This window comes from Babylonia areolata, chromosome 22, assembly GCF_041734735.1.
Source record: "Babylonia areolata isolate BAREFJ2019XMU chromosome 22, ASM4173473v1, whole genome shotgun sequence".
Classification (NCBI taxonomy): Eukaryota; Metazoa; Mollusca; class Gastropoda; order Neogastropoda; family Buccinidae; genus Babylonia; species Babylonia areolata.
In genome coordinates this window covers 8,430,760-8,456,801 of record NC_134897.1, presented here as the reverse complement: position 1 = coordinate 8,456,801, position 26,042 = coordinate 8,430,760, and the positions used below count along the sequence as shown (strand labels likewise).

Genomic DNA, 26,042 nt, shown 5'->3' with positions numbered 1-26,042 from the left:
GCATAGGAAGGCAGGGCACAATCCTCTTCTGCCGCTTTTAACCTCCCCTTGCTGAAGTCAGGCACCCATTCACACCTGGGTGGAGTGAGGAAAATCAGAGTACACTGCCTTTCCTGAGGACAACCACATGCCAAAATGGGGCCTTGGATTCTGATCACGGGCAAACACTGGATCAGAAGTTCAATGTTTAATGCGCATGTTTGTGTGTGTGTGTGTGTGTGTGTGCACGTACGTGGATGTTTTCTGCTCACTGGATTTTTTAAATGATCTTGTTGAAATTTAACAAAACATAATCCACATTCAGTGGTTTTATTTCATCCATAGCAACCTTACCACTCCCCACCCACAAGTTTTGATGACTGAAAATTTTGTTTCAAACCGACAACACATGCACGTATCACACGCTCATCGTCGTCACAACACTACAGGTATTCCACAAAACAGAAAGGAATGGAGTGGAAACTGCTGCAAGGTAACCAATGACTAAACTATGAGACCTTTGTTAGATGTTAAGGGTTGGTAAGAGCTCACCATCAACAATTTCTGGGCTATGAGGGGTTCTACCGTATTAATACAGACTTACCACACCCACACAGGTGAGAACAGGAAAGACGACCAAGCAAAAGAAGCTCTGCACTTGCACAGGAAGGGTAACAAAAGTAAGACAAAACTGATCATGGAAAAAAAAACACCACTTGCTTAAAATGCTACCATAATTCTACATCCTCTGTGTGTGTGTGTGTGTGTGTGTGTGTGTGCGAGCGTGCATGTGTGTGTTCGTATGCATGCATGCTTTTGTGTGTGTGTGTGTGTGGGTGCGTGCGTGACTGAGTGAAATATACCACTGAAATGAAAAACAACAACCACCTTTTATCCTACATCTTTGATGAATATGTGTAAATCCTGTAACAACGCCAAATTTTCACAATGATTTATTACCAAAGTCGTTGAATGTGTTTTCATTTTTCTGTTAGAAACACAACGGCTACAATGTCACTGCAAAAAGTGTATAATGTCATTCTGAAGCAAGTATAGGCATTTCCAGATTAGTAATCTGAATGTATTACGTACCTTTCCTAGCCAAGTGGCCAGAGATGTACAGTTTCTTAGTGCACAAGGTTCAAACAGTCCCATGGCAGTTAACTGTTTCAAGCGGTACATTCTAAACAAATAAAAAGCCTGGTGGTTAATATCACAACATTCATACCAAGAAATAAAAAAAATGCTTTCTAGTGTAATGACTTCAGAGAGAAAAGTAACAGTATCCATTTGAAGAAATATAGGACTTCCGCAAAACTTGACTGAGCAGGTTTCATGAAGATTTGTAGCTGGCTGATTTCTGAAGAAAAACAAAAAAAAACACACTCCAGATACCACTTTTGACGAGGGATCAAGTGTGTAAAAAGCACTGAACAAAGGAGGTGGGAAATCATTTATCAAAATACACATGAGAGACGTGCCCCAAATAAAAGTTTTTTTTGGTTAAACAGTCAGTCTAAAAGAACTAATGATTATGCAAAACTACGTCAGTTGAGTGCATACTGGGAAAAACATAGTATTTCCACACAACAAAACCAGCTCTCCCAAATTCACAGGTGGAGTAAAAAAAATGTCCAACCCATTAACTGAGTACAGCAACAGCAACTGAAACAATCAATGCCCTGACCATGACTGATTTTCTCAGACAAACAAAAAATGAAAAGGCTATGGAAACAGGAAGAGTGAACTGACTTGCAGGTAAATAAACAGCATTTCTTCTTCCGCTGAACCATGCTGATCTTTGGTCCCAAATTCCACCTATCTGTTTCCCCCAAGACACCACACAACTTTCCCCCTTTCCAAACTTTTTATTTATTTATTTATCTATTTTTAATGACAGCATTCATTTTCAAACGCAAAAACGAATGCCTTGATCAGGTGACTACAAACCCCAGTATATATATTGTCAGGACAGTTTCAGTTTCAAGGTGGCGTCCCAAGTGAGCCGACTGATCCAAACATGCTACACCATATCTGCTGTATAACAGGACAATCAAACACAATTTGTACCTTCCTTCCCACTGCTCAACCAAGTTTTGCATGCTTTTGCACAGTCAAAAAAAGGGGCTACGGAACAAAACAGGTTACAGAGAACCCTGGAGGGAAAAAAACACAAAAGAAAAAGAATTAAAGCACTCCTTCCTGTTGGTGTACCAACCTGCGCCGAGCTCTCTCTCCCTTTGCTTGGTCCTCTTTCCGCTCTCCTCATCGGAACTACTGATGAAAAAGTTAGGTCGGGCCCGCCTCCCTGACGGCAAGACAAACTCACCAGCAGTGGGCCTCTCCCGCCTGCCCTCAAAGTCTAGCTCCGCATAGTGGGTGGAGCCAGATGGCCCGGGGCGGGGCAGGGGGCGGGGCCTGGACTTGGAGTCGCCCCCGTACAGTTCGTTGATCTGCTTCTCCACCCCGTCGTTCTGGGGCGTTTCGTAGGTGCCGCTGGGCAGGAGGGTGGTGTGTGGCGACTGGGTCGGGATGGGCGGAGCCTGTCGTCTTCTGTGCACAGAGAGAGAGAGAGAGAGAGAGAGAGAGTAAAAAAAAAAAGAAAAAAAAAGGGAAGTTACCTGACAATGCTTTAAAATAGAGGTTATTTATATATATATATATATAAAACTTAATAAAAGAGAAGTGTTCTAGTAATACTATTTTATTTGTTTAGACAAGTGGTAAGAGGACTGGATTTCTGATCCTATGATCTTGGGTTTGAATCCTGGCAGGGATTTTTTTTATCCTGGTCGGTGAAAGGTGGTGATTTTTACGATTTCCCAGGTCAGCACATTTGCAGACCTGAATCCCCTTCATGTGCGTACACATGCAAAACAACAAAAACATGTGTTAAAAATACTGCACCGTAAAGTTCGGTCTATAAGCTGCGACTTTTTTCCCCAGCTTCAACCTCTGCGGCTTATACAATGATGCGGCTTATTTGCGGATTTTAACAATCCCGGGAGTGTCATGTTCTCGTCTATTCTCAGCTGCCCTTCAACTCACCAAAATCATTATTTCTGTCCATGAATTTTTGGATGAGCTTCAGGATAGTGTGCTAACTGTTCAGGTTTTATAAATCAAATCCTTCAAAGCCTTCAGATCAGCATTCAGTTCTACTCTGCTCAAGCGTACACCCTCATCATGCAGAAAACGCGACGTTATGCCTATGATGCAGCCTTCAAATTGAAGGCGATCGACCTAGCAGATGACAGTGCAAGTGACGAACCAGCAGCAACCTCCACCTTCATGTTCTTGAAGTGAAAGCGAGGCTGCAGTCAGTGATAAGATGGTGGAGGAAGCTGTGCTGGTTCTCTTCAACTCGGACACTGAAGACGAAGATTTTAGTGGATTCAGTGAGCAGGATGACATTGAATAAATGTGACTATCTCTAAATTATGGATCTTATTTTCGTTGTATTTATTTATTATTTTTTTGTGGCACTAGCAGTATTACCTTGCTTTTCTTTGGGTTGTTCCTGCTCGTGTTTATTTCATAACCTACAGTATCGACAGCTTTTCTGTAGTATCAGTATGTGTTCCGGTACCGGAAATAAGTGCGGCTTATAAGCCGGTGCGGCTTATGTATGTATAAAGTTCAATTTTTTCAAAAATTTAGTGGGTGTGGCTTATATACCAGTGCGCTCAATAGACCGAACTTTATGGTAATTCATGTCAGTGTTTGGTAGATTATGGAAGTACTGCCAAAAATAGACTATGGCTGCCTAAATGGCAGGGTAAAAATGGCCATACATGTAACAGCCTACTTGAAATTATGACTGAACATGACATCCTGAACTAAAATTCTATATCATTTTTTAGTGGACGTCTTTCCACTGACATGATTCAGCTGAGTTAAAAGAAATAGTTATTCAAGACACTGACTGTCTTCCAATGTAAACAGATTCCTCTTCCATGACTCTTGGATGCTATTGTACAGTTTGAGTCAAGACTGCTCAACACAGTGATAGATAAAATGTTGCACCCATATTTACACCTATCATAAACATGTAGTCATGATCAGTAACAGACATAAGTCATAAAGCTAGGAAATAATTATGACCTTAGTTCCCTGTGGACTGCCAGTGCTGAGACTGTGGCAGATGAACATGGGTGTGTACCTGTGTACGGGAGATTTGAAATGAATGGTGCATGATAAATTTGATGGTAAAGATGATGGGTTTGAAAAAACAAACAAACAAACAAAAAAAAAAAGATTAAAATTATGACTAATATGACTTATGTGACATTTGTGTTCGTGCATGTAAGCATGACTGATTTCCAGAGGAAATCACTCCTTGTATTTATCAAAGTTCAGAGATATATCTATTGTAAAGTACGGCATTTGAAAATCTCCAGTATACAAAACATGAAAATGGCTGAAGCTACCCAGTGAGAAATCTAAACAGGAATGGTCATATCAGACTTGCAGTGCAGTACAGTTTAGATAATGATGAGTGAGCATTTCGTGGGGGTCAGTTTTAGATACAAAATCATTATAGAGTTTCTGAAGTCATAAGCAAATAAGAAATCACAAACATAACATCACTACAGCTGCCATGCCAGTGTTTTGGCAGGCTTTCACACATTTTTTTCTTCCACTTTTGATAATGATGAAAGTAATGTGAGTAGACCAGAAAAAAAAGAAGAGTTTGTCACCAAATATAAATCAAGATATCAAGGAAAACAGAGATAACACAGGCAGAGATCAAGATCATAGGCGAGATTCAAAACTTGATATATACCCAGCCTCCTCCTCTTCTTCGCTGTCCTCCTCGGAATCAGCAGAGCTGCCAGACTCTGCAGAACTGCTGACGTGCTGCGGAAAAAGAGACAGTGACACACATACACTGGTCAGGGACTCAGTCGAAATCATCATTGCTGCTTTTACGTTAAAAATTGTAACATACATGTTAATAACATGTACACTTCTAAGCACACACATACACACACCATTTAAAACTTTTGTTATTTTGATGGTGAAATTCCCTTGCTCTGTAATGTTTGCTATTATAAACTGTAACCTTCTTGCGCAAATAAAGACGTGCAGTTAATATATTCATAACTTCGAAACTGTTGACCAACCAAGCATATACAGTCAAAACAAGACAAGAGTTTTCCCCACATCAAATATCACTTGAACTGGAAAGACATAAGGTGATGAACATTAAAAAAACACAAAAAAAACTACTACTATTTTGCACATACACACACATGCACACAAGCATGCACGCACACACATATTCACACTACAGTGACACACGAACAAGTCGCTCCCCTATCTATAAACCTGGGTCATTATACCAACCTGAGGAGAGTGGTGGACATCTGCTTTGACTGTCTGCTTCTTCATTGTGCCTTGTAAGGTCCCTAAACATACACACAGTCAACGCATTAGCAATGATATGCAGAGATGTCAACTCCTGGTGAAGTGTTTGAAGAAACAATCAGGCAATTTGGTCGGAACATATTAAATTTGGTAGGAACACTTGACTCCAAGCCACATCAGCAAACGTACATTTTGTCTTCAAGCCATAAAAACACTTGGGCCTACCTGCGTAACTACTACAATTAAGCTGACTGGTATTTGTATTTGTATTTGTACTTCTTTTTATCACAACAGATTTCTCTGTGTGAAATTCGGGCTGCTCTCCCCAGGGAGAGCGTGTCGCTACACCACAGCGCCACCCCATTTTTTGTATTTTTTTTCCTGCGTGCAGTTTTATTTCTTTTTCCTATCGAAGTGGATTTTTCTACAGAATTTTGCCAGGAACAACCCTTTTGTTGCCGTGGGTTCTTTTACGTGCGCTAAGTGCATGCTGCACACAGGACCTCGGATTATCGTCTCATCCGAATGACTAGCGTCCAGACCACCACTCAAGGTCTAGTGGGAGGGGAGAAAATATCGGCGGCTGAGCCGTGATTCGAACCAGCGTGCTCATATTCTCTCGCTTCCTAGGCGGACGCGTTACCTGTAGACCATCACTCCACATAATGATCCACTTAATGCTGTTTCAATGTAAACACACACGCGATTAGCTGAGCATCATCACATAAGACCAGGGTTAGTAGTAACTGCCCTGGCCTCGTGATCGAGATCTACAGCATCTGGGTAATGTTACGACAGGAAAGCATGTGACCATGCTATGTAGTCGAAAATGAACAGTTGGCAACTCTTGATATGGTCCTGTTTATTTATTAATTTATTTGTCTGTCATTGTTGCTTATTCAAATGAAGTGCAGCTAATCATACAGGTCTAATGTTTTCCTTGTATGTCTGTACTGCAATGAATAAATGGGAAAATGGAAGGATGGATGGATAGATGAGTTAATGAATGAATGAATATCTGGTCAGTGTTGTAAAATATACCATGCTGAAAGTAATTACTGATTGGATTCAACATGCACACACACACATGATTAAAAAAAACCCGTCAATATGTGAAAATGTATAGGTGCGTGTGTGTGTGTGTGGGGCGGGGGGGGGTGGGGGGGGGGGACCCTGAGATTGAAAGTCCAACGCTTTAACCACTCAGCTTTTGTGCCCAGTAACTTTCAGATGAGATAATAAACCAATCGAGGTCCCACGAGCAGCACGCACATAATAATGCATGAAAGAGACCCCACGGCAGTAAAAGGGTTGTCCCTGGCAAAATTCAATAGAAAAATCCAGTTTGATTGTAAAACAAATACACCTGCAGGCAGAAAACAACAACAACATATGAGTCGTTTTGCACTGTGGCGATAAGCTCTTCCCTGCAACAGCCTCCTGTATTTTACAAAGAAAAACCTGTTGTGATGAAAAATAATGCAATACAAAAATCTTTGGGTTACGCTGCTGGTCAGGCATCTGCTTGGCAGATGTGGTGTAGCGTATATGGATTTGTCCGAACGCAGTGACGCCTCCTTGAGCTACTGAAACTGAAACTAAAAAAGAGGGAGAGAGAGAGAGAAAAAGAAAAAAAGAAAAAGAAAAAAGAAAATAAAAGAAAAAGTAAATGTTTACCCTCTTTGTTTAGCTGTGCCCGATACAGATCAGTCATCTGTTGTTGATCATCGTCTTCATCTTCTTCCTCATCAGGTGTTTCCCTTTGAAACAAACACTTTCTTGTTCACTTTACTTCATCTTGTGCATGCTCATTAGCTACAACTCTCACACACACACACACCTATTTATGCATTATTACATAGCCATTATAACAAAAATTTGTTCAATGTGTATTGATTGTTTTTGTTGTTGTTGCTATGTGAATAAATATAGTTAATAGTTGTTTTACTGTTGCTGTTGTTCTTATTGTGTGTGAATGAACAGAATTAATTGACAGTTGTTTTGTTTTTGTTGTGTGAATGAATATAACAACAGAACATTATAAACAACCAAACGGGGCAAATAAAAAATCAACCAGTTAAAAAATATGAAACATACTTGACTTGTCTCTCTTGTGATCAGAGGGGCATAGAGAGAAAGCAAGGGAGAGAGAGATATATCTTGCACTTCATACATTTTCTATATGTTAAACGTTTTAAATGAGCCGCACACAATTCTACTGATTACATTTTATTCCTTTCGAAATTTATTCATTGGAATTTCTTTCTTCTGGGCCGTTAAGAGTTATCTGAAAACATGTCTGAATTGGAGGTGCTGTTGTCTCTCTCTGTTTTGATTTTATTTTATTTTCAATCATATTTGTTAATACAGCATCCACTTTAAAGTATTCATATGCAGTAAACATGTTGATGGTGTAGTTAGTGTCACTGTATGTGTTCTGTCCAGAATTTGTCCTTTTTAATTTGTTTTTTTTAAAATTGCAAACAAAAACTTTAAACCCAAACAAATGTTTGGACAATTCACTGGAAAAAGGCCAATAACATTTTCTGGAACACGAACCTGAACAAAATGACCCACTCACGATTAAAAAATATGGCTTAACCCAGAAGACTTACAACCTGTCACTGGTATGAAAGCACAGATTTTTCCCCACAATGTTTAATCTAAATTTGGTATTGGCTGACAAATAATTCCAGGGAAAATTATTTGTTAGAGTTTTCTGTGGACATGTGTACACACACACACACACAGAGGCAAATGAACACCAGGTTATTACACAGACTCACTTTGTTTACACAAATAAGTCAAAAATGTAAGAGACAAACTTAAACAGATAAAGCAATTGCAATAACAAAATGTTATTGTATGGATAGTATTTGCACAAAATACGCACTATGCACATCAAAGCTAGCGATATAAGACTCTTAGTATAAGTCATATCTAAGAAGCATGACATATATCAGCTCACACAGCGAAAGAACCTTTTGGTCACATACTTATAGATGAAAATTTCCACACATACACATACACACAAAAATGCACACATGCATGGGTGCACAAGCAGACTGCAAACACCTAACCTTGACCTCTCACCCTACTTGTCATGTCTCCATAAAGGCGATGACTTGCAATGTCTTACTTTCCATGAAATTTACCTACCAGTTTTGACTGAAACCATCTTCGTTCAAATCATACAATCAAAGCAAGCATTCAGTGTGTGAAACTCAAGAGAACCCTGAATGAAGTCCTGCCCTAATGGAAGAAGAAATGCAGAGAAAAGAGGAAGCAACAATTCTGGGTGAACAATATTTTGAAGCCAAGACAGCAGACGGCAGCTTGCAACAAACTGATCTAGGAGCTTGGTTTGTTTTTTTTTTTATAGTAATATCTTCAAGAAACACATGTAGCTAACTAGGGAGCAATTTCTGAATTTGCTCAATAAACAGATGTGGTAGAGGGTGGGCATCATTATACACTGCCCAAAGTTCTCCCGAGAAGGGATCTGCCGAAAGTTTGGTAAAATTTACATGCCAAGTCAAAAGTTTCGCTTCCTCATGCTGTAGGAAAGTTTTGCAGCAAATTTTGAGCAAAGTTTGTGCAAAATTCAGGTCTATGAATAAATGCTGTTCTGCAGGACGGCTGTACACCTGAGCCAATGGGATTTTTTTTTTCTTTCAGTGTGAAGTTCATAAAAGAATTTCGCATCAATTGTTTGGGTTATGGAATTTCACTTCAAGAGTTTAGTTTGAGAAAACAATAGATAAGATAAGATAAGATAAGATAAGAAGATAAGAATAACTTTATTATCTCCACCTGGAGAAATTTGGTCAGGTGCATTATCACAACATAGACAAGTAAACAACATGGGGACCATAACTGTAAAAGCCAACAACAGCCCCAACAAATATTACGAAGATACAAATGTAAAAAATATCACATACATCGTTTCATACATACATCCACCCACTGCAGGTAATAACTAGTATTCTTAATGTAAAAACAGAAAGAATTAAGAAACATTATTTGAATATAATTATAAACATAGCCTACTATACTGCACATTGATTATAATAGACAGATAAGATAAGAATAAAGATGAATTGCGGAAAACCACAACCAGATAATCAGCACACACCCGCACCGCACCCCCCCCCCCCCCACCCCACCCCACACACGCAGATAACTTGATCAAACAAGAGTAATAAACATATGTTCTCAAATAAAAGCATTTCACATATTCGCTTTTAAAAACATTGCAATTAATTATTACATCGTAATTATTAAACAGAAATATATTTAGAATATGGACGTTAGCATTAGACATATTCATTGTACATTCATCCTGCATATTGCACATTATTCTTCCTACATATTGCACATTCATTATAACCAATTGTCACGTTTTAAGCTCAGTAAACACACACACAAACACACACACACCACAACTAGAACAAGGTACAGCCTATCATGCACGGACTTTCACACGTCTCACATGAGAGTGCGCGCACGCACACACACACACAGAGTTCTCAAGAATTTAAAAGGTGGATTGAACGTGGAATAAAAGTCTTCAGAGCTCTGGATTTCAACTTAAAAGTTCTGTAGCGTCGTCCTGATGGCAATAGCTCATAATACTTTGCTAAAATATGGGTGTCGTCAGTTGCTATCTGCCTGCTTTTTTTAACCACTCGACTTTCATACAGCTCTTGCATACTAGCTTGTTTCACTCCCACAATTTTACTGCATACACTCATGACATCGTTCAAAACACGCTTACTCCTCACTCCCAAACTTCCATACCAGCACATAAATGAAACTGTAAGCACAGACTCGATACAACATCGATAATAACTTTGAAGAATATTTGAATTTATACCAACATTTCTAAGCTTCTGTAAACAAAAAATTCTAGATTGACATTTCTTATGAATGGAATCAACATTTCTGTCAAAAGTCAGCTTATTGTCTAAGATGGTCCCTAAATATCTATATTCATTGACCCTCTCCACTGTTTGACCATCAATAACAAGGTCAGCTACAGGCAAGGGGTCTTTCAGAAAATCTATTAGTGTGTACTAGTAGGTAAGAAATAGGAACAAAACACTGAATCTGTGTGCATGGGTAGATTCACACTGTGATTGGGACACACTGATTATTGCAAAAGATGGAGGGAGGGAGGGAGGGAAGAAGGGAGGGAAGAGAAGAGAGAGAGAGAGAGAGAGAGAGAGAGGGAGGATCATTACAGCTTCATGTTAGTAAACACTCACAAACAGCAGACAAGTTCATAGTATTTCAAATTTTGGAAAGAAAAAGAGTTTGGCTTGGCCATACTTTGGTATGCAGTCCAAGTTATATGCAAAACATTTTAAATCAGTGTATTTCTATTGTTTTGTTTTTTCTACTTAGTATATGTGTGTATGTTTTTCCACCTGACTGAAAACTTTCCATATTCTTACCAGTGTGTGTGTGTGTGTGTGTGTGTGTGTGTGAGTGTGACAATATGTATATATGTGTGCATGCATTTGTGTACATATGTGCCTGCCTGCCTGCCTGCACAAATGTGCACTAAAGGGGATGTCTGCGTGTATGTGTGTGTTCCGTCATGCCTGTGCACAGGCACAAGTATGCGTGTGTATGCTTAACAGCAAGTGTGTACACAACAGTATCAAATCACTGTGTTCATTGCCTAGCAGACCATAATATCCATATCTGGACCGCAAGAAAGATAAATCATTAAATGGAAATTTTAAAAAAACCCAAAAAACCAAAAAAAAAAAAACGACAAAAAAAGAAAACAGAAAAATGAAACAAAATCAAAACTTTCACATAACCCCCCCCCCCCCCCCCCCCCCAAACAACTCTTCACAAAGCAAGTGCATGGGAAAAGAACACTTTTCACAAAGAAAGTGCGAGGGGTGGTCATCAATTTCTGCAGTCAACACGCTCACTCTGGCATACTACATGTCAAAGAGAACAGAAGAGCTTCTGTGGCACCTGGACTTTCGGAGACAGGACTTTTTAGGAAGCCTTATGCTCGGCACCCTCTTGGCAGACACAGCTCCTCTAAAATCATCACCACCACTTTAAAGTTACCAGTCAGCACCAGGAATTTAAAGGAGAAAAAAAAAAGAGAAAAAAAGACTCCCTTATTCCCCGAGGTAAAAAATAACAATAAAAAGCATTAACAAAACCCACTTATATATGAAAGCAAACATGACATCAAACTATAAAATACCACATGCATGAAAAATGTGAAAACATAAATATGTACACATCTCTCTCTCTCTCTCTCACACACACACACCACAGTATAAATTGGATTTGGGAAAACAGAGCAAAGAGAGAAAATCATACATCAAAGCTTCAGTCTGATGTCAGGATCGTCTGCTAACAAAGCATAATTTTTTTTTCTGTTCATCACTTCTTGTTGTTGCTCCACTGTCTATCTGTGTACATGTGTGACATGTTTACTGAATAAAGTTTTGTTTAAACCATCACTTCTTGGCCCAGGAGCGAATGTGGTTATGACATTATGGCTTGCCTGCCTTCATATGTGTAGCAATACAGATCTGATCAGAATGTGCTTGTATTAGAGTGACCCTCTGACGGTAGTCTGGGACACCCTAGAATTATGCTGAGAGAGTCCCTGAGATCCCCAAGGTTTTTATTTTACCAGAAGCCCTGTCCTCACTGCACATTAACTCACTGAGCCATGCACCCAAGCATTGCTCTGGCATCAAAATTTGTTTCATTAAAACAGATTTCATGTTCCTACATAGGAATGAACCACAAGTGAAGGGAAGTAACTTCTACAATATTTCCATACGTGTCCACGCACATTCGGAGAAATAACTTGCATTTTCAGTGTTTTTTTCCACGTCAATACAACATGGAAGCCTGCCGAGGGTGCAAACTCCCCAGGAATTAACTCACTCGGGACGACAAGTTTTCTCCCTTGCTTTTCCCCACAGACGGCCCATTTGTAAGGGTTTGGAAAAAAATTACAAAAAATACAAAATACTGTGTAAGAAAATGAAACTTTCAGAACTGGCTTATTACGTGTTGAGCTATTACATATATAAAAAAAAAATCAAATTCCTCATTTTATTTTTACAGTTTTGCCATATGTAGAAAATACTGCCAATTTTTCACCCCGAATCACCATACCCATGCTCGCTTTCTGCATTAAATTCGCTTTCTTCTTCGTCATCATCCACCTCTTCAATGTCCGACCCTTCAGTTTGTAGCATTTCAAGTACTTCGGCAACCCAAAAACATTGCCGTCACTGCCTTGTTCGCATCACAACATTTTGAGAAGAGCCCGCTTTGCTGACAGGCTGGCACGCGAGCAGACAACCGGTCAGTGACTTTGTCAGCGTGTGTGCGAGACAGGCCACACATCATAGACTAACCAATCATACTGTTCGATTGTGGAGTGACCCAGAATAGCGCACTCTGCTTGGCTAATCACAAAATCACGTGTACAGCGCATGATGGAATTTTACTTTCGGAGAATGCTATTCCATTCCTTAGTCCGAAACCGTATACGTTTTGTGTAGGAATGCGTGAGCATTCCTATGTCCGGAAAGAGTTAATGGGTTAAAGACAGGGCAGCAAACCCCTCACAAAACAACAATCAAAAAACAAATGAAAACAACAGAAATGTACACATCTTTGAAAGGACAAAAATGACACTTTGTCAGATAATGCACAACTAGCATTAATTACAGAGTAATTTCCCTTTTTTTTTTTTACTATCTGCACCAAAACGTTTGCAAAATAAATAAAAATTTCATGCTTAGCAAAAGAAGTTCCTGTTTGAACAAAAAATGATCATAATGACTCCTCTTGTTGTTGGCTCAGAATATCAGATCAAAGTGCCAAGTTTAGAGAATACAAAAAATATAACAGTAAATGCAGTTTGCATATAATTAGGCTTCTTTAAAAAAAAAAATTTTTGTGTCCATCCCAGAGGTGCAATATTGTTAAAACAAGATGACTGGAAAGAACTGAATTTTTCCTATTTTTATGCCAAATTTGTTGTCAACTGACAAAGTATTTGCAGAGAAAATGGCAATGTTAAAGTTTACCACGGACACACAGACACACACACATACAACCGAACACCGGGTTAAAACATAGACTCACTTTGTTTACACAAGTGAGTCAAAAAAGGATCTGCCTTAAAAACAAATCTACAAAGGAAAAGAAAAGGCCTTACTCTTCTTCCTCAGAGGTGGTTTCTTCATCTTCTTCCTCCCCTTCCTCTTCTTCTTCCTCCTCATCCTCCCCCTCTTCTTCCTCTTCATCACCTTCCTCCTCCTCCTCTGTTCCTTCACTTTCTTCCTCCTCCCCTGACGTTTTCTCCAGAGGGGCGCTTTCTGTCTGTGCTGCTTCAACAGGGGGCTGATGTTCTGCAGGACGGCCGAACACCTGAGCCATCTGTCCTGGCTGGACCTGAAAATCAACCCCACATTGTGTGCATTTATTTTAAAAACAAGAGAGGCAAGGCCTTCAAGACTCACTTGTGATAAATTAAGTCCCCTAGCATTAATTACAGAGTAATTTCCCTTTTTTTTTTACTATCTGCACCAAAATGTTTGCAAAATAAATAAAAATTCCATGCTTAGCAAAAGAAGTTCCTGTTTGAACAAAAAATGATAATAATGACTCCTCTTGTTGTTGTGTCCGAATAAGAGGTCAAAGTGCCAAGTTTAGAGAATACAAAAAATATAAATATAACAGTAAATGCAGTTTGCATATAATAAGGCTTCTTTTTTTAATTTTTTTTGTGCCCATACCAGAGGTGCAATATTGTTTTAAACAAGATGACTGGAAAGAACTGAATTTTTCCTATTTTTATGCTAAATTTGGTGTCAACTGACAAAGTATTTGCAGAGAAAATGTCAATGTTAAAGTTTACCACGGACACACACACACACACACAGACAACCGAACACCGGGTTAAAACATAGACTCACTTTGTTTACACAAGTGAGTCAAAAACCGGTAAAGCCATAATTTTGATCTTGCTCAAACTGTAAATTGATAGAATATCTACCTAAATGGCCTTGTGAGCACAAGAAATACAGATTACTTTCTCATCTCAGATAAGAGAAATTCATTTGTGTGCTAAACACATAAACACATCATCACATGAGCAGCAGCAGGCTATTTAACAATATAGAGCACAGAAAACACACATATAAACATACACAAATACGTACACAAGGACTAACCAGTCCTTTAAGAACTGACTTTGTTAAAGGTGTAAAAATAGTTGCTGGTTAAGACTTAATACTTTCAGAACTGAACTGACAAAAAAGAAAAAAGAAAAAAAAAAAGACACCACCACAAGCCTCTACAGAGCACAACTGGTCATCATCATTTTCAGGCTATGGAATGGACACTGCCGGCTTCTGAATCACCTCTGAAAGGATCAAAATCTTCTACACAGATGAGTACCCTTGTGGCAAAGGTGCCCACCCCCCTGAGTACATCCTTCAGTCATGCCCAACACACACTGCAGTCTGATGTCAGTTCTGGTCTGATGCGGTAGACCTTGAAGAAGAAACTGTGGAAATGGCTGGAGTTCTTGCGATAGACTGCAGAGTTCATCAATGCAAAAAAAAAACAACAACAAAAACAAAAAACCCCACCTTACCATGACAACTAGATAGCAGAAGAACAAGACACAGCCAGAGCTTTTCCACCCACCAGACTGGCACTGTCCTGGAGGTTCACCATAGTGCATTAGACTGAAGAGTTCATCAACGCAACAAACCCAACTAAATAACATGGCAACTAGACTGCAGAAGAACAAGACACAGCCAGAGCTTTTTGTATTTGTATTACTCTTTTTGTCACAACAGATTTCTCTGTGTGAAATTCGGGCTGCTCTCCCCAGGGGGAGTGTGTCGCTACACTGACAGCACCAACCATTTAAAAAAATTTTTTTTTCCTGCCTGAAATTTTATTTGTTTTTGTGTCTTTTTCTACAGAATTTTGCTAGGGACAACCCTTTTTTTTTTTTACCTTTGGTTCTTTTACATGCGCTAAAGGCATGCTGTACACGGGATGGTTTATCGTCTCATCCGAATGACTAGCATCCAGACCACCACTCAAGGTCTAGCAGAGGGGGAGAAAATACTGGTGACTGGCGGTGTGATTCAAACCAGTGCACCTCAGATTCTCTCGATTCCTAGGCAGACGCGTTACCTCTAGGCCATCACTCCACTCTCCACCTACCAGAGTGGCATCGTCCTGGAAGTTCTTCACCATGGTACATTTCTCCAGCACCCGGTCATGAACCTCGGCCGTCCCGTGCGGGGAGGTGGCGGAGTCCCTCAGCGCCCTCTTGTACCACTGCAGCGACTTCTCCAGGTGCTTCAGCCGAGATGCCGGCAGCGCCACCTTCATGCCCGCCTCCCGGGGGCTGGGGAGGTCAAGGTCGTGACAGGCCAGGCGGAAGTGGACGGCCCCCAGGGCTTCCTCCATCTGCCACTTGGTGTGTAGGTCCCCTGGGGGGAAAACGACAAAAATCAGGCATCTGCTCCCTTTTCTCTCTCTCTTTTTTCCCCCCCCGAAAAGCAGATGTAGTGTAATGGACATGGATCAGTCCGCACGCTTTGACATGTTACTTTAAAACTGAAACTGTGGAAAGAGGTGAGATCATGGGTGGTGGAAGCGACTGATACTTGTAATGCTGAAAAGTTTTGTAGGCTGGGATCCAGGGGGGGGCAGCTTAAATGAAGTATATGTCTTATCACTAAAACAAGTAAAATAGAGGGGGGGGGGGGGGAAGACAAAGAAAAGGGAAGGAAAAAAAACCAAACCCACACCAAAAACCAACAAATGCAAATATACAAAAATCCGTTCATTACAAAAAATACTCCAGCCCATGCTAGATCTGACTGGGGAATATGGTGACAGAATGACACAAAAGAGATAGGCAGCACACAATAATAATGTAAAAGAAAAAAAAAAAAGGTGGAAGGGAAGAGATATAACTGGAGCAGCTGACTGAAGCATCAACCAATATTACTGATGTACTGATATTTTGTTCATGTCCTTTAACAACACAATTGTGAGATACACAGCTTTAAGACCAAGGTTTTAAAGAATCAAAATTAGTTAACAAAGGAGAAAAACAAAAACCCAACTGTTCACACACATACACACACTCATACATACACACACACACACATACACAAGCACTCAAGCATGCATATTTAAAAACATGCACACACACACATACACACACTCTCACACATATACACAAAGTTCAGGCTATAACCTCACCATGTTCACAGAATGCAATTTGTCAAAATCAATTGAAAAAAACACAACAACACATATCTTTTTCATTCTGTGCAGAATTCAAATACCAACAACCCAAATCTTTCTCACAAAGAACAAAACCCAGCATTCCTTTGTCCTACACTCTCATTCTTCCACTTTAACCTCTCCAATACTCTCTTTCAAACACCGCTCACACTTTCACAATCCTTACCACTTTGTGTAGCCAGGTCCAGAGCTTTGTTAAACAACACACGCGCTTCATCCACGTCATCCAGTTTTGCCAGCGCGTAGGCATGGTTGGCAATGCAGTGACCTTGACATCTCAGTGCTGAAACACAGCGCAATGTAAAATGAATGAAACTGTAAAATCCATACTGTGATCCTTTCACTTACATTCATAACGGAATGTCCCAACTAAGCTTGACGTCTCACCACCCAAAGTGACTTGGCACTGGTGCAGGGTCTCCATTGGTGCGTGGATTCTTGGTGACCTAACATTGATAGTTCCTGTGGATTATGGGTACTGAGACTTCGCCAGACCAATCTGGATGTGGCTGTGTGTAGGGGGTTGTTATGAGCAATGGGGGAGTAATGCCACTGAAACAGTACAGATTATATGATGGCACAAAAAACCCAGACATTTCAGTGCAGAGGAATTTGAATCATACTCCCTGTTTGGTGTCATATAATGTACCATGTCAAACTGAGAATATAGCACTGTATAGAAAGAATGAAACTGAAAAGCACATTCAATCATGGTATGCACTAACTGTTTAATTTATTCTATACAGTGTTATGTAACCCCTCTCCTAGTCTACACACCTTTTTTTTCCTTTTCTTCAAATCTTTCGTCACTAAGTTTCTGTGTGAAAAAATTCCCAGTGTGAAATATTATTGACTCGACGCTCTCAGTCACACGTTTCAGTTCATGTCAGAACACTACAGTGGACTTGTTCACTTCAGTTTTGGTAAAGGGGGGAAAGGTTAGTCAATTCACTGTTGTGCAGGAACGTTGGTTGCAGCTGTCAAGCTTTTCTACACTGTGGAAAACAGTCCATCTAACATGACCCTTGATGTCAACTGAAGTTGCACAAACACACCCACAAAACAACAAGACACAGACCAGAAACAAACTGATCAACTCACAAGCAAACAAGCATGGAAACAAATGCATACACAACTGAAAAGAAGAAGAAGAAGAAGAAACATTAACTGTAATTTTAGAGATTTTTCTTTTTCATTTTAGTTGGTTTGTGTACACATTCATTCATACACATTGTGTAACAAACACTGTGTAACACAACTGTCAAACGATCAAGTATTTCACCTGTGATCCTTACAATTAACTTCCATACAAATCTCAGGAAGACAGATTGTTTTTTTCTCTCTATATTTTAAACTTCATTCCGACATTTGACTAAAACAAAAATGGAGGGATTCATCGTTTGATGTCTCATGTATGGAAACCACTTTTTGCTTGGTACTCCAGTCAAAATATCTTTCTATTTAACATTTACAATTTTTAACTCCCCTAGAAATCTACTGATGTTAACCAAGTAACATTCTTATTTCTTCCACACTCTTATTCCTAACTGACTGGTGTGCAATACTAGGACAGTCAAAGATTTGATAACCTTCTACCTGTTTGGTATTTTGTGTTTCCAGCTCTTCAGAATGACAAAAAAAATCACATCACATGTGTGTGTGCGTATGCGTGCATGCATGTATGTGTTTATCATTTGTTGTCACAACAGATTTCCCTGTATGAAACTGAGGCTGCTATTCCTAGGGAGAGCATGTCATGTGAGTGCAGCCTCACCTATACTTAAAAAAAAAAGAAAAAAAAAAAAGTGAAAGTGCATTTGTTTTATGATCAAAGTGGATTTTTCCTACCAAATTTTGCCAGGAACAACTGTGTTGCCAAGGGTTCTTTTATATGCACTAAGTGAGTGTGAGCAGAGTGTGTGTGAGCGGAGTGAGTGTGAGTGTGTGTGTGTGTGTGTGTGTGTGTGTGTGCGCATGCGTGTTACGTGCATGTCTGCACAAGAATACGCCCCTCCCACCTGCCAGAGGCTGTATAGGAGACCTTGGGTCTGGCGGCAGGCTGGCGTAGTGCTGGAAGATGGCCGCGGCCTGGCGGTGGTAGGTCAAGGCCACCTCCCACTGGTCCATAAAGTTACACAGCGTGCCCAGGTCCTGCAGCACCACTGCCTTCTCCAGACTCTCACTGTGTTCCAGGAGGGAGTTGGCTTTCTGGTGGGGCACAGAAAACGGAATCAATCTCTCCGTCTCCACTCTGGGGTAGACGCTCACTCAGTCTGGCTCCGCAACTACGCCATTATTGTCGCTTAGTAGGGGCTTAGCAGCTGGTGTCTAAAGTACGCTAAATCAGAACAAGCTCTACCGAACACCACTGAAGTGAATCAGCAGCAGTGCAGGGTCTCCTCTGGCATGTGGCCCTCCTAGCGACCTAACACTGATGGTACCCTGTGGACTGCCAGCACTTGGACTATGACAGACAAACCCGGGTGTGGTGGCTGTGACTCGGAATGAGTAATGTGGGAGTAATGCCATTGAAAACGGTGCAAATGATGGGAGCAAGAGCAAATGATGGCAGCATGAGCAAAAAACACACACACAAAGCATAAACTACAAGTAAACAATTGTTTTGATTTGGGTCAAATATTGCAGTGTTATAAGAACTACTACTTACAACAATTTGTACAAGGCAGAAATGTATGATAAACATTTCCTCCTCAATTAAATAAAACTCACAAACCAAGTGAACAGTCATTGTTCTGCTCAGAAAAAAATACCACAAACCACACAAATAGCCATTTTTTCTGTCAAAACCCAACTCACCAAAAAAACAGTGAACTAGCCATTTTCTATGAAAACAATCCAGCTATTTTTCTGCTAAAGCACACCAACAATTAAACCCAACAGCCAAAGAAACTAAGAAAAGAGGTGGGCACAACGATCGCAAACTACACATACCTCCAGGTATTCCTGGGCAGGCTTTGGTTCTTTGAAGTAGGCCATCATGACTGCCATTTGCACCAGCATTTTCACTGTCAATCAGCAAGATGTAAAAATATTAATGCTGTGAAAAAACGGAGAAAAAGTGCTCCGTGACCTCCATGCGATAGAGGCAAAAAAACAACAACAACAAAACAAAACAAACAACAACAAAAAAAGCTGTGTGGGGGGGGGGGGGGGGGGTGGAGTGTGGATGAGGAGATGGTGTGTATATGGGTTGGGCGGGTGGGTGAATAAGAGTGTGTATGTGTGTGCATGTGTGTGTGTGTATGAAAAGGTTACCAACACTAAACTTAAAAAGCAACAAGAGAGGCAAGGCCTTCAAGACTCACTTGTGATACACTTAAAAAAAAAATCCAAGCTTTTTATGTATTGAGTATAATTTCAAAATGTAATGTTTAAGATGAGAAAGATCAGTTTTAAGCAAATTAAGTCCCCTAGCATTAATTACAGAGTAATTTCCCTTTTTTACTACCTGCACCAAAACGTTTGCAAAATAAATAAAACTTCCATGCTTAGCAAAAGAAGTTCCTGTTTGAACAAAAAATGATAATAATGACTGCTCTTGTTGTTGGGTCAGAATGTCAGATCAAAGTGCCAAGTTTAGAGTGTTTTCACACAAAAAATATAAATATAACAGTAAATGCAGTTTGCATATAATTAGGCTTCATTTTTTATTTTTTTGTGCCCATCCCAGAGGTGCAATATTGTTTTAAACAAGATGACTGGAAAGAACTGAATTTTTCCTATTTTTATGCCTAATTTGGTGTCAACTGACAAAGTATTTGCAGAGAAAATGTAAATGTTAAAGTTTACCACGGACACACAGACATACACAGACAACCGAACACCGGGTTAAAACATAGACTCACTTTGTTTACACAAGTGAGTCATAAAATAACACACCAAAGAACAGTACAGTACAGTAAAAGTCTGTAACATATTGTACAGTATAGTACAGAACAGTGCTCTACAGATAAAATATAACATTATAACATATTACAGCAAAATGCAGTACAGATGACATGTTATACAGGATGGTACAATACAGTACAGTAGAGTGGAGTACAGTACAACACAATGAAATAAAACACAGCTCGACATACCTGTGGCCTTTCCTTCTTCACAAAACTGGTTCATATGTTGGCAGCACTCTTGCAATGCTTCTGCAAATCCTTCGCTGCCCAGCGTCTTCTGCAAGGGGAGTCTCTGCTGCATGACGGACATCTGCTCCACTGGCTGCTGGGCCTTGGCATAGGACTCTTCCAGCTGACGGCACCACCTGACTGCTTCCTCTATCTTTTGCCGAGCCTGAGTGATCTGTTGAAGACAGGAGTCAGACTAATTTTTGACTCACTTGTGTAAACAAAGTGAGTCTATGTTTTAACCCGGTGTTCGGTTGTCTGTGTGTGTGTGTGTGTGTGTGTGTGTCCGTGGTAAACTTTAACATTGACATTTTCTCTGCAAATACTTTGTCAGTTGACACCAAATTAGGCATAAAAAAAGGAAAAATTCAGTTCTTTCTAGTCATCTTGTTTAAAACAATATTGCACCTCTGGGATGGGCACAAAAAAATAAAAAAATAAACCTAATTATATGCAAACTGCATTTACTGTTCTATTTATATTTTTTGTATTCTCTAAACTTGGCACTTTGATCTCATATTCTGACACAACAACAAGAGCAATCATTATTATCATTTTTTGTTCAAACGGGAACTTCTTTTGCTAAGCATGGAATTTTTATTTATTTTGCAAATGTTTTGGTCCAGATAGTAAAAAAGGGAAATTACTCTGTAATTAATGCAAGGGGACTTAATTTATCACAAGTCAGTCTTGAAAGCCTTGCCTCTCTTGTTTATTTTTCTTCTTGTTTTACCATCCAGTGTGCCACATATCACTCCAACTAAGTGAACTTAAAATCAGTCTCTAGACTTACCTGTTTTGGGAAGTGTTCTCTCAGCTATGTCACAAACTGTGTGTGTGTGTGTGTGAGGACAGATGTGTATGGTGTGCTGTTTTAGTGTATGGATTGTGTGAGTGGAGTGTGTGCAGTGTACTGAGTTGCATTATGCAAGATTACATGCACTATAAACAGAAATCATTCATTATTATTTTGTTCTTAGAACAAACGAAAAAAAATTTTCCAGGGTATTCAGATAAGCATAATGACAAGAATGCTTTTCTCCACCAGCCCTCGGGTGCAAAATTAAATAAGTAAATTTGAAAAAAAAAAAAAAGACAAAGAAAAACAAACGCACAAGAATAAATAGAGAAAAATTAAAGAAAATTCATATCAGAAGAGAGGAAAAAAAAGAGGAGGGGTGGGGGGTGGGGGTGGGACAAAAGAGGAGAGAGTAAGGAAGAAAAGGAGAGAGAGACAGAGTAAGAGAAGGTGGGGGGCAGGGAAAGGGGAGGGGGGTAAAAAGTTACATTACAAAGTTAAATTACAACACATATCAAAGAAAATGGCATGAACAATAATACAGTAATGTACACACAAGTATATACTACTATATACTATACTGAGAGAGAGAGAGAGAGAGAGAGAGAGAGAGAGAATGTGTATTTGTTGGATGTTTTTATTTGTAAATATTGTGCAATACCCCATTGTCTTAATGTGTGTATGCGTGTGGGGGGTGGGTGGGGGTAGAGTTGATTTTTTAATTTTTTTAAGTCTATCGTCAGCTATTGGGAATTCTTATTTGACTAGTTTTAATCTCTTTTTATGTTGCGCATGTTCATTTTATGTTGGTGTTTACAACGAGCCTGTGATTGCACAAGTTAATTTCCATGTGGATTAATAAAGTGTTTTTGATTGATATACTGAGTGTGTCGTGCAAATATATATTATGTGCCTGTTTGAACGGCGCAATAACCGAGTGGTTTAAGCGTTGGACTTTCAATCTGAGGGTCCCAGGTTCGAATCACGGTAATGGCGCCTGGTGGGTAAAGGGTGGAGATTTTTCCGATCTTGCAGGTCAACAGATGTGCAGACCTGCTAGTGCCTGAACCCACTTCGTGTGTATACACACGCAGAAGATCAAATATGCACGTTGAAGATCCTGTAACACATGTCAGTGTTCGGTGGGTTGTGGAGACATGAAAATACCAAGCATACATGAACCAAGACAGAGTCATTGGCAAGTCGATGTTGGTCGTGTAACGGAAAGAAGAAGAAGAAGTGAGTGTATACATGTGTGTGTGTGTGTGTGTGTGTGTGTGTGTGTGTGTGTGTGTGTGTGTGTGTATCTGTGCATGTGTGTGGGTGTACTGTGTGTGTGTGTTGTATGAGCATCCACTGTTTGCTGTGTGTTTGTGCTTGTGTGTGTGTGTATGTGTGTGTGTGTGTGTGTGCGTGCATGTGTCTATGCATACATACATATGTTCTGTTTGTATAAAGGTATAATATAACCACGTATTATTGAGAGTGTGTGTGTGTGTGTGTGTGTGTGTGTGTGTGTGTGTGTGTGTGTGTGTGTGTTGTGTACAAATGTGCCTGCATATGTAAGATAAACACTATGCATAAAAACCAAAAACAAAAAAAAACAACAAAAAATGGCACCAACCTGTATAAGCTTTTTCAACACACCGATTTCCATCGCCAGATTGTCCCTTTCACTTCTGTACTCCTCCCACGCACGTTCCATGTTGGTCTGGGCCCTCTCAAGACGGCCGATAATCTCATAGCCAAGGCCGATGTTAAAATACAGATCTCCTTTCGAAACACAGTCTGACACCCCCTCTGGTGGGGTCGCCTCGCTGAGATAACTCAGACCCTTCTCAGCTTCCTCCTTTGATCCCAGGCTGATGTAGGCAGCACCAAGGTTGGTGGCACAGGCTCGGATGGTGAAAGCGTTCCCAAGTTCTTTGGCCTGCGAGTAGGCCATTTCATACCTCTCCACTGCCTCGTGGCCAGACAGCTTGGAAGCCTCCAAGGTGTACTTCTCGATCAGGCGTTTGATGTGCTCATCCATTCTCATGGTCCTGGTGAGGAGCTAGTGTGGACAGCTGGTCTGTAACAAACATGCTTTTTTGAGTTGCTTTGAGACGTTTGAAAGTACTTTATAAGCTTATGGTATAGTCAGTATCTTAGACAAATGGGCAAGAGTTTTTTTTTGACAGAAAGAACTCAAGAAGTCATAGTGATGAGTACTTCTCGGAGGCTGATGTTCATGGTGGAATCCCGCAGGGCAGTGTTCTAGGGCTAATGCTTAAAACCAAACAAAGCAAAAACAAAAAAACAACAAAAAAAAACACCCAACTATATGAAATGACCTTCCAAACTGTGTAGAATCATCTTGTAAAAATGTTGCTGATGATACCAAAATATACAATTTAAGACATGCAGCAGTAACATCTTGCAACAAGATCTAGACATACTCCAGGCTTGGACAGAGAAATGGAATCTTTATTCTAATGTTGACAAATGTAAATTGATGCAAGTTGGCAAAAGAAATCCAAACAAAACAAACACTATGGAGCTGAATAATGCTACATGCACAGTAAAATTATGTGAAAATGAAAAAGACCTAAGAATCACTTTCATAGAAATCTTTCATTTGACCTGCATATTCAGAACTGCTTAAATAAAGCAACCTAAATGATTGGAATAATCAAAAGAATGTTTACTTACCATGATCGTGATATTTTTGTAAAACTATACAAAGCTCTAGAGTGACCTCACTTGGAGTATGGAAATACTGTGTGGTGTTCCTATCTGAAGTGAAAATCTATGGCAACTGAGAGGGTGCAGAGAAGAGCCACAAAGCATGTACAGGAATGTTGGCACATGACGTATACTGATTGATGGACTTATACAAATTTATTTTCCCTTAGGGATAAAAGGATATACATGGTGATCTCATTGAGACATAAACTTTTCAACGGTTGTGTGTCCTTCTTCTTCTTACTTGGCAGCAACCACAATCAGCTTGTTGATTATTCTGTCACTTATGCAAAGGGTCGCACTCGCAGAAGTGTCTTAGGATCAGTTCTCTGCACCTGATGGAATTTTTTTGTGTGTGTAACATTCAAATACTATTACAAGAAAGTTTTTGCTTCAATAACACTAACAGACCGTCACTAATGTATGGTAGGACCTACCACCTCATCTAAAACAAGCAACTCATTCAAGAATAAACTGGACAATTCTATAAAATTATCAAATATTTTCAGTAAGTTTGATGAATAAATAAACTGGAAAATGAAGCATCAAACCTTGACCAACATTTCTGCAAAAACATGTTATCAAATGAAGAAGGCTATTTAAAAGCTTCAAAGCTTGCCTTGTCGCTGTCCAACTACTACTATAAATAAAATATGCTATTATTTTTTTTATCATCATCATCATTTTTATCATGTTATAACTTTTTCTTCTTTTGGTTCCTACACATGAATTAATTATTTTTTCTGACACTTTTCCTCAACTGAAGCTTCACATGATTTTCCTTGGATCAGTTTTAGAGCTCATTCCAGAAACTAGTTCATATCAGTTTGTCTCTCAACCTCTTCATCCTTTTCGTCGGCTGGGATTTAAGTTCAGTTCTGTATTCGATAAAATTATGTTTATCCCAGCTTCAGTGAAAAGCTCTTCAAAAAATGTTATCGTCTGCAAGTTTTGAGTTTGTCCCGCTGAAATGTTGTAGTCTGCGTGTTCTTACGTAAAATGTTGTCGTCTGCATGTTGCTAACAGTTGTGCTGTGAAATCAGTTGTTCTGCAAAAATGTCGCCGGCTGTAAGTTCTTGAATTGAGTCTTTAAATTTTATTCAAGCGACAAGTGTTTCAAGTGGCAGCTTCTGGATACCACAGCCTTATTCTTCAGAAAAAGGAAAACAGATGAAAGCGGAAGCTACACAATATAATTCAAATTGACGTGAGTACCATATAATTTGACACAAGGTTGCTATTCTGAAATAAAAAATAAATAGCTAAAAAAACCGCATCCAATATTTACCTCCTTAATGTGTACATTAATGTAAAATGAATAGAAAGCCATAATTACCAGTTTCAGAAGCCGATTTTTCCCCCTTTTGCTTTCACAACACAACAGTGTTTTCATTCGTAGCAACCGCACAAAGAGTTTGACATTTATGTTATCTCCCTTGGATTGCGTGCATCGGCGCGGCAAAACTTGCATTCAGCTTTCAGTTTCTGTTGGAGTATGCTTTTTCTGTTTGTTTTCTGTTGTTGTTGTTTTGTTTATTTCGTTGAATATTTTGTTGTTGTTTTTTGTTTCTACTCTCTTGACTTTGCACTCTACGGTTCCGCTTGAAGCATTAGCTACACAGAATACTGACACACCACTCAGTTGAAGGCCGGCACAGTCTTGGGCCCTCTTCTCTTCATCGCGG

The 26,042-nt window shown here is 39.7% G+C and overlaps 1 protein-coding gene across 6 annotated transcripts in view; it reads right to left on the bottom strand.

Moving 5' to 3' along the window:
* The window catches only part of LOC143297277 (uncharacterized), a 34,504-nt gene extending 8,706 nt beyond the window's left edge, over positions 1 to 25,798 (bottom strand). For 2 of the 6 annotated variants that reach the window (XM_076609538.1, XM_076609540.1), the window contains exons 1-13: positions 25,694 to 25,798; positions 23,258 to 23,704; positions 20,796 to 21,009; positions 19,648 to 19,721; positions 18,714 to 18,903; positions 16,862 to 16,978; positions 15,598 to 15,869; positions 13,571 to 13,806; positions 11,344 to 11,412; positions 7,027 to 7,109; positions 5,329 to 5,390; positions 4,766 to 4,839; positions 2,198 to 2,532 (exon numbers count right to left, since the gene is read on the bottom strand). In XM_076609538.1, the coding sequence (XP_076465653.1) occupies positions 2,198 to 2,532; positions 4,766 to 4,839; positions 5,329 to 5,390; positions 7,027 to 7,109; positions 11,344 to 11,412; positions 13,571 to 13,806; positions 15,598 to 15,869; positions 16,862 to 16,978; positions 18,714 to 18,903; positions 19,648 to 19,721; positions 20,796 to 21,009; positions 23,258 to 23,671 (2,140 nt within the window). In that variant the 5' untranslated portion in view covers positions 23,672 to 23,704; positions 25,694 to 25,798. Of the gene's footprint in view, positions 1 to 863; positions 1,163 to 2,197; positions 2,533 to 4,765; positions 4,840 to 5,328; positions 5,391 to 7,026; positions 7,110 to 11,343; positions 11,413 to 13,570; positions 13,807 to 15,597; positions 15,870 to 16,861; positions 16,979 to 18,713; positions 18,904 to 19,647; positions 19,722 to 20,795; positions 21,010 to 23,257; positions 23,705 to 25,693 lie in introns of those variants that run through there. The other 4 variants (XM_076609542.1, XM_076609543.1, XM_076609544.1 and 1 more) reach the window with 3 other exon arrangements.
* Positions 25,799 to 26,042: the final 244 nt, after the last annotated feature.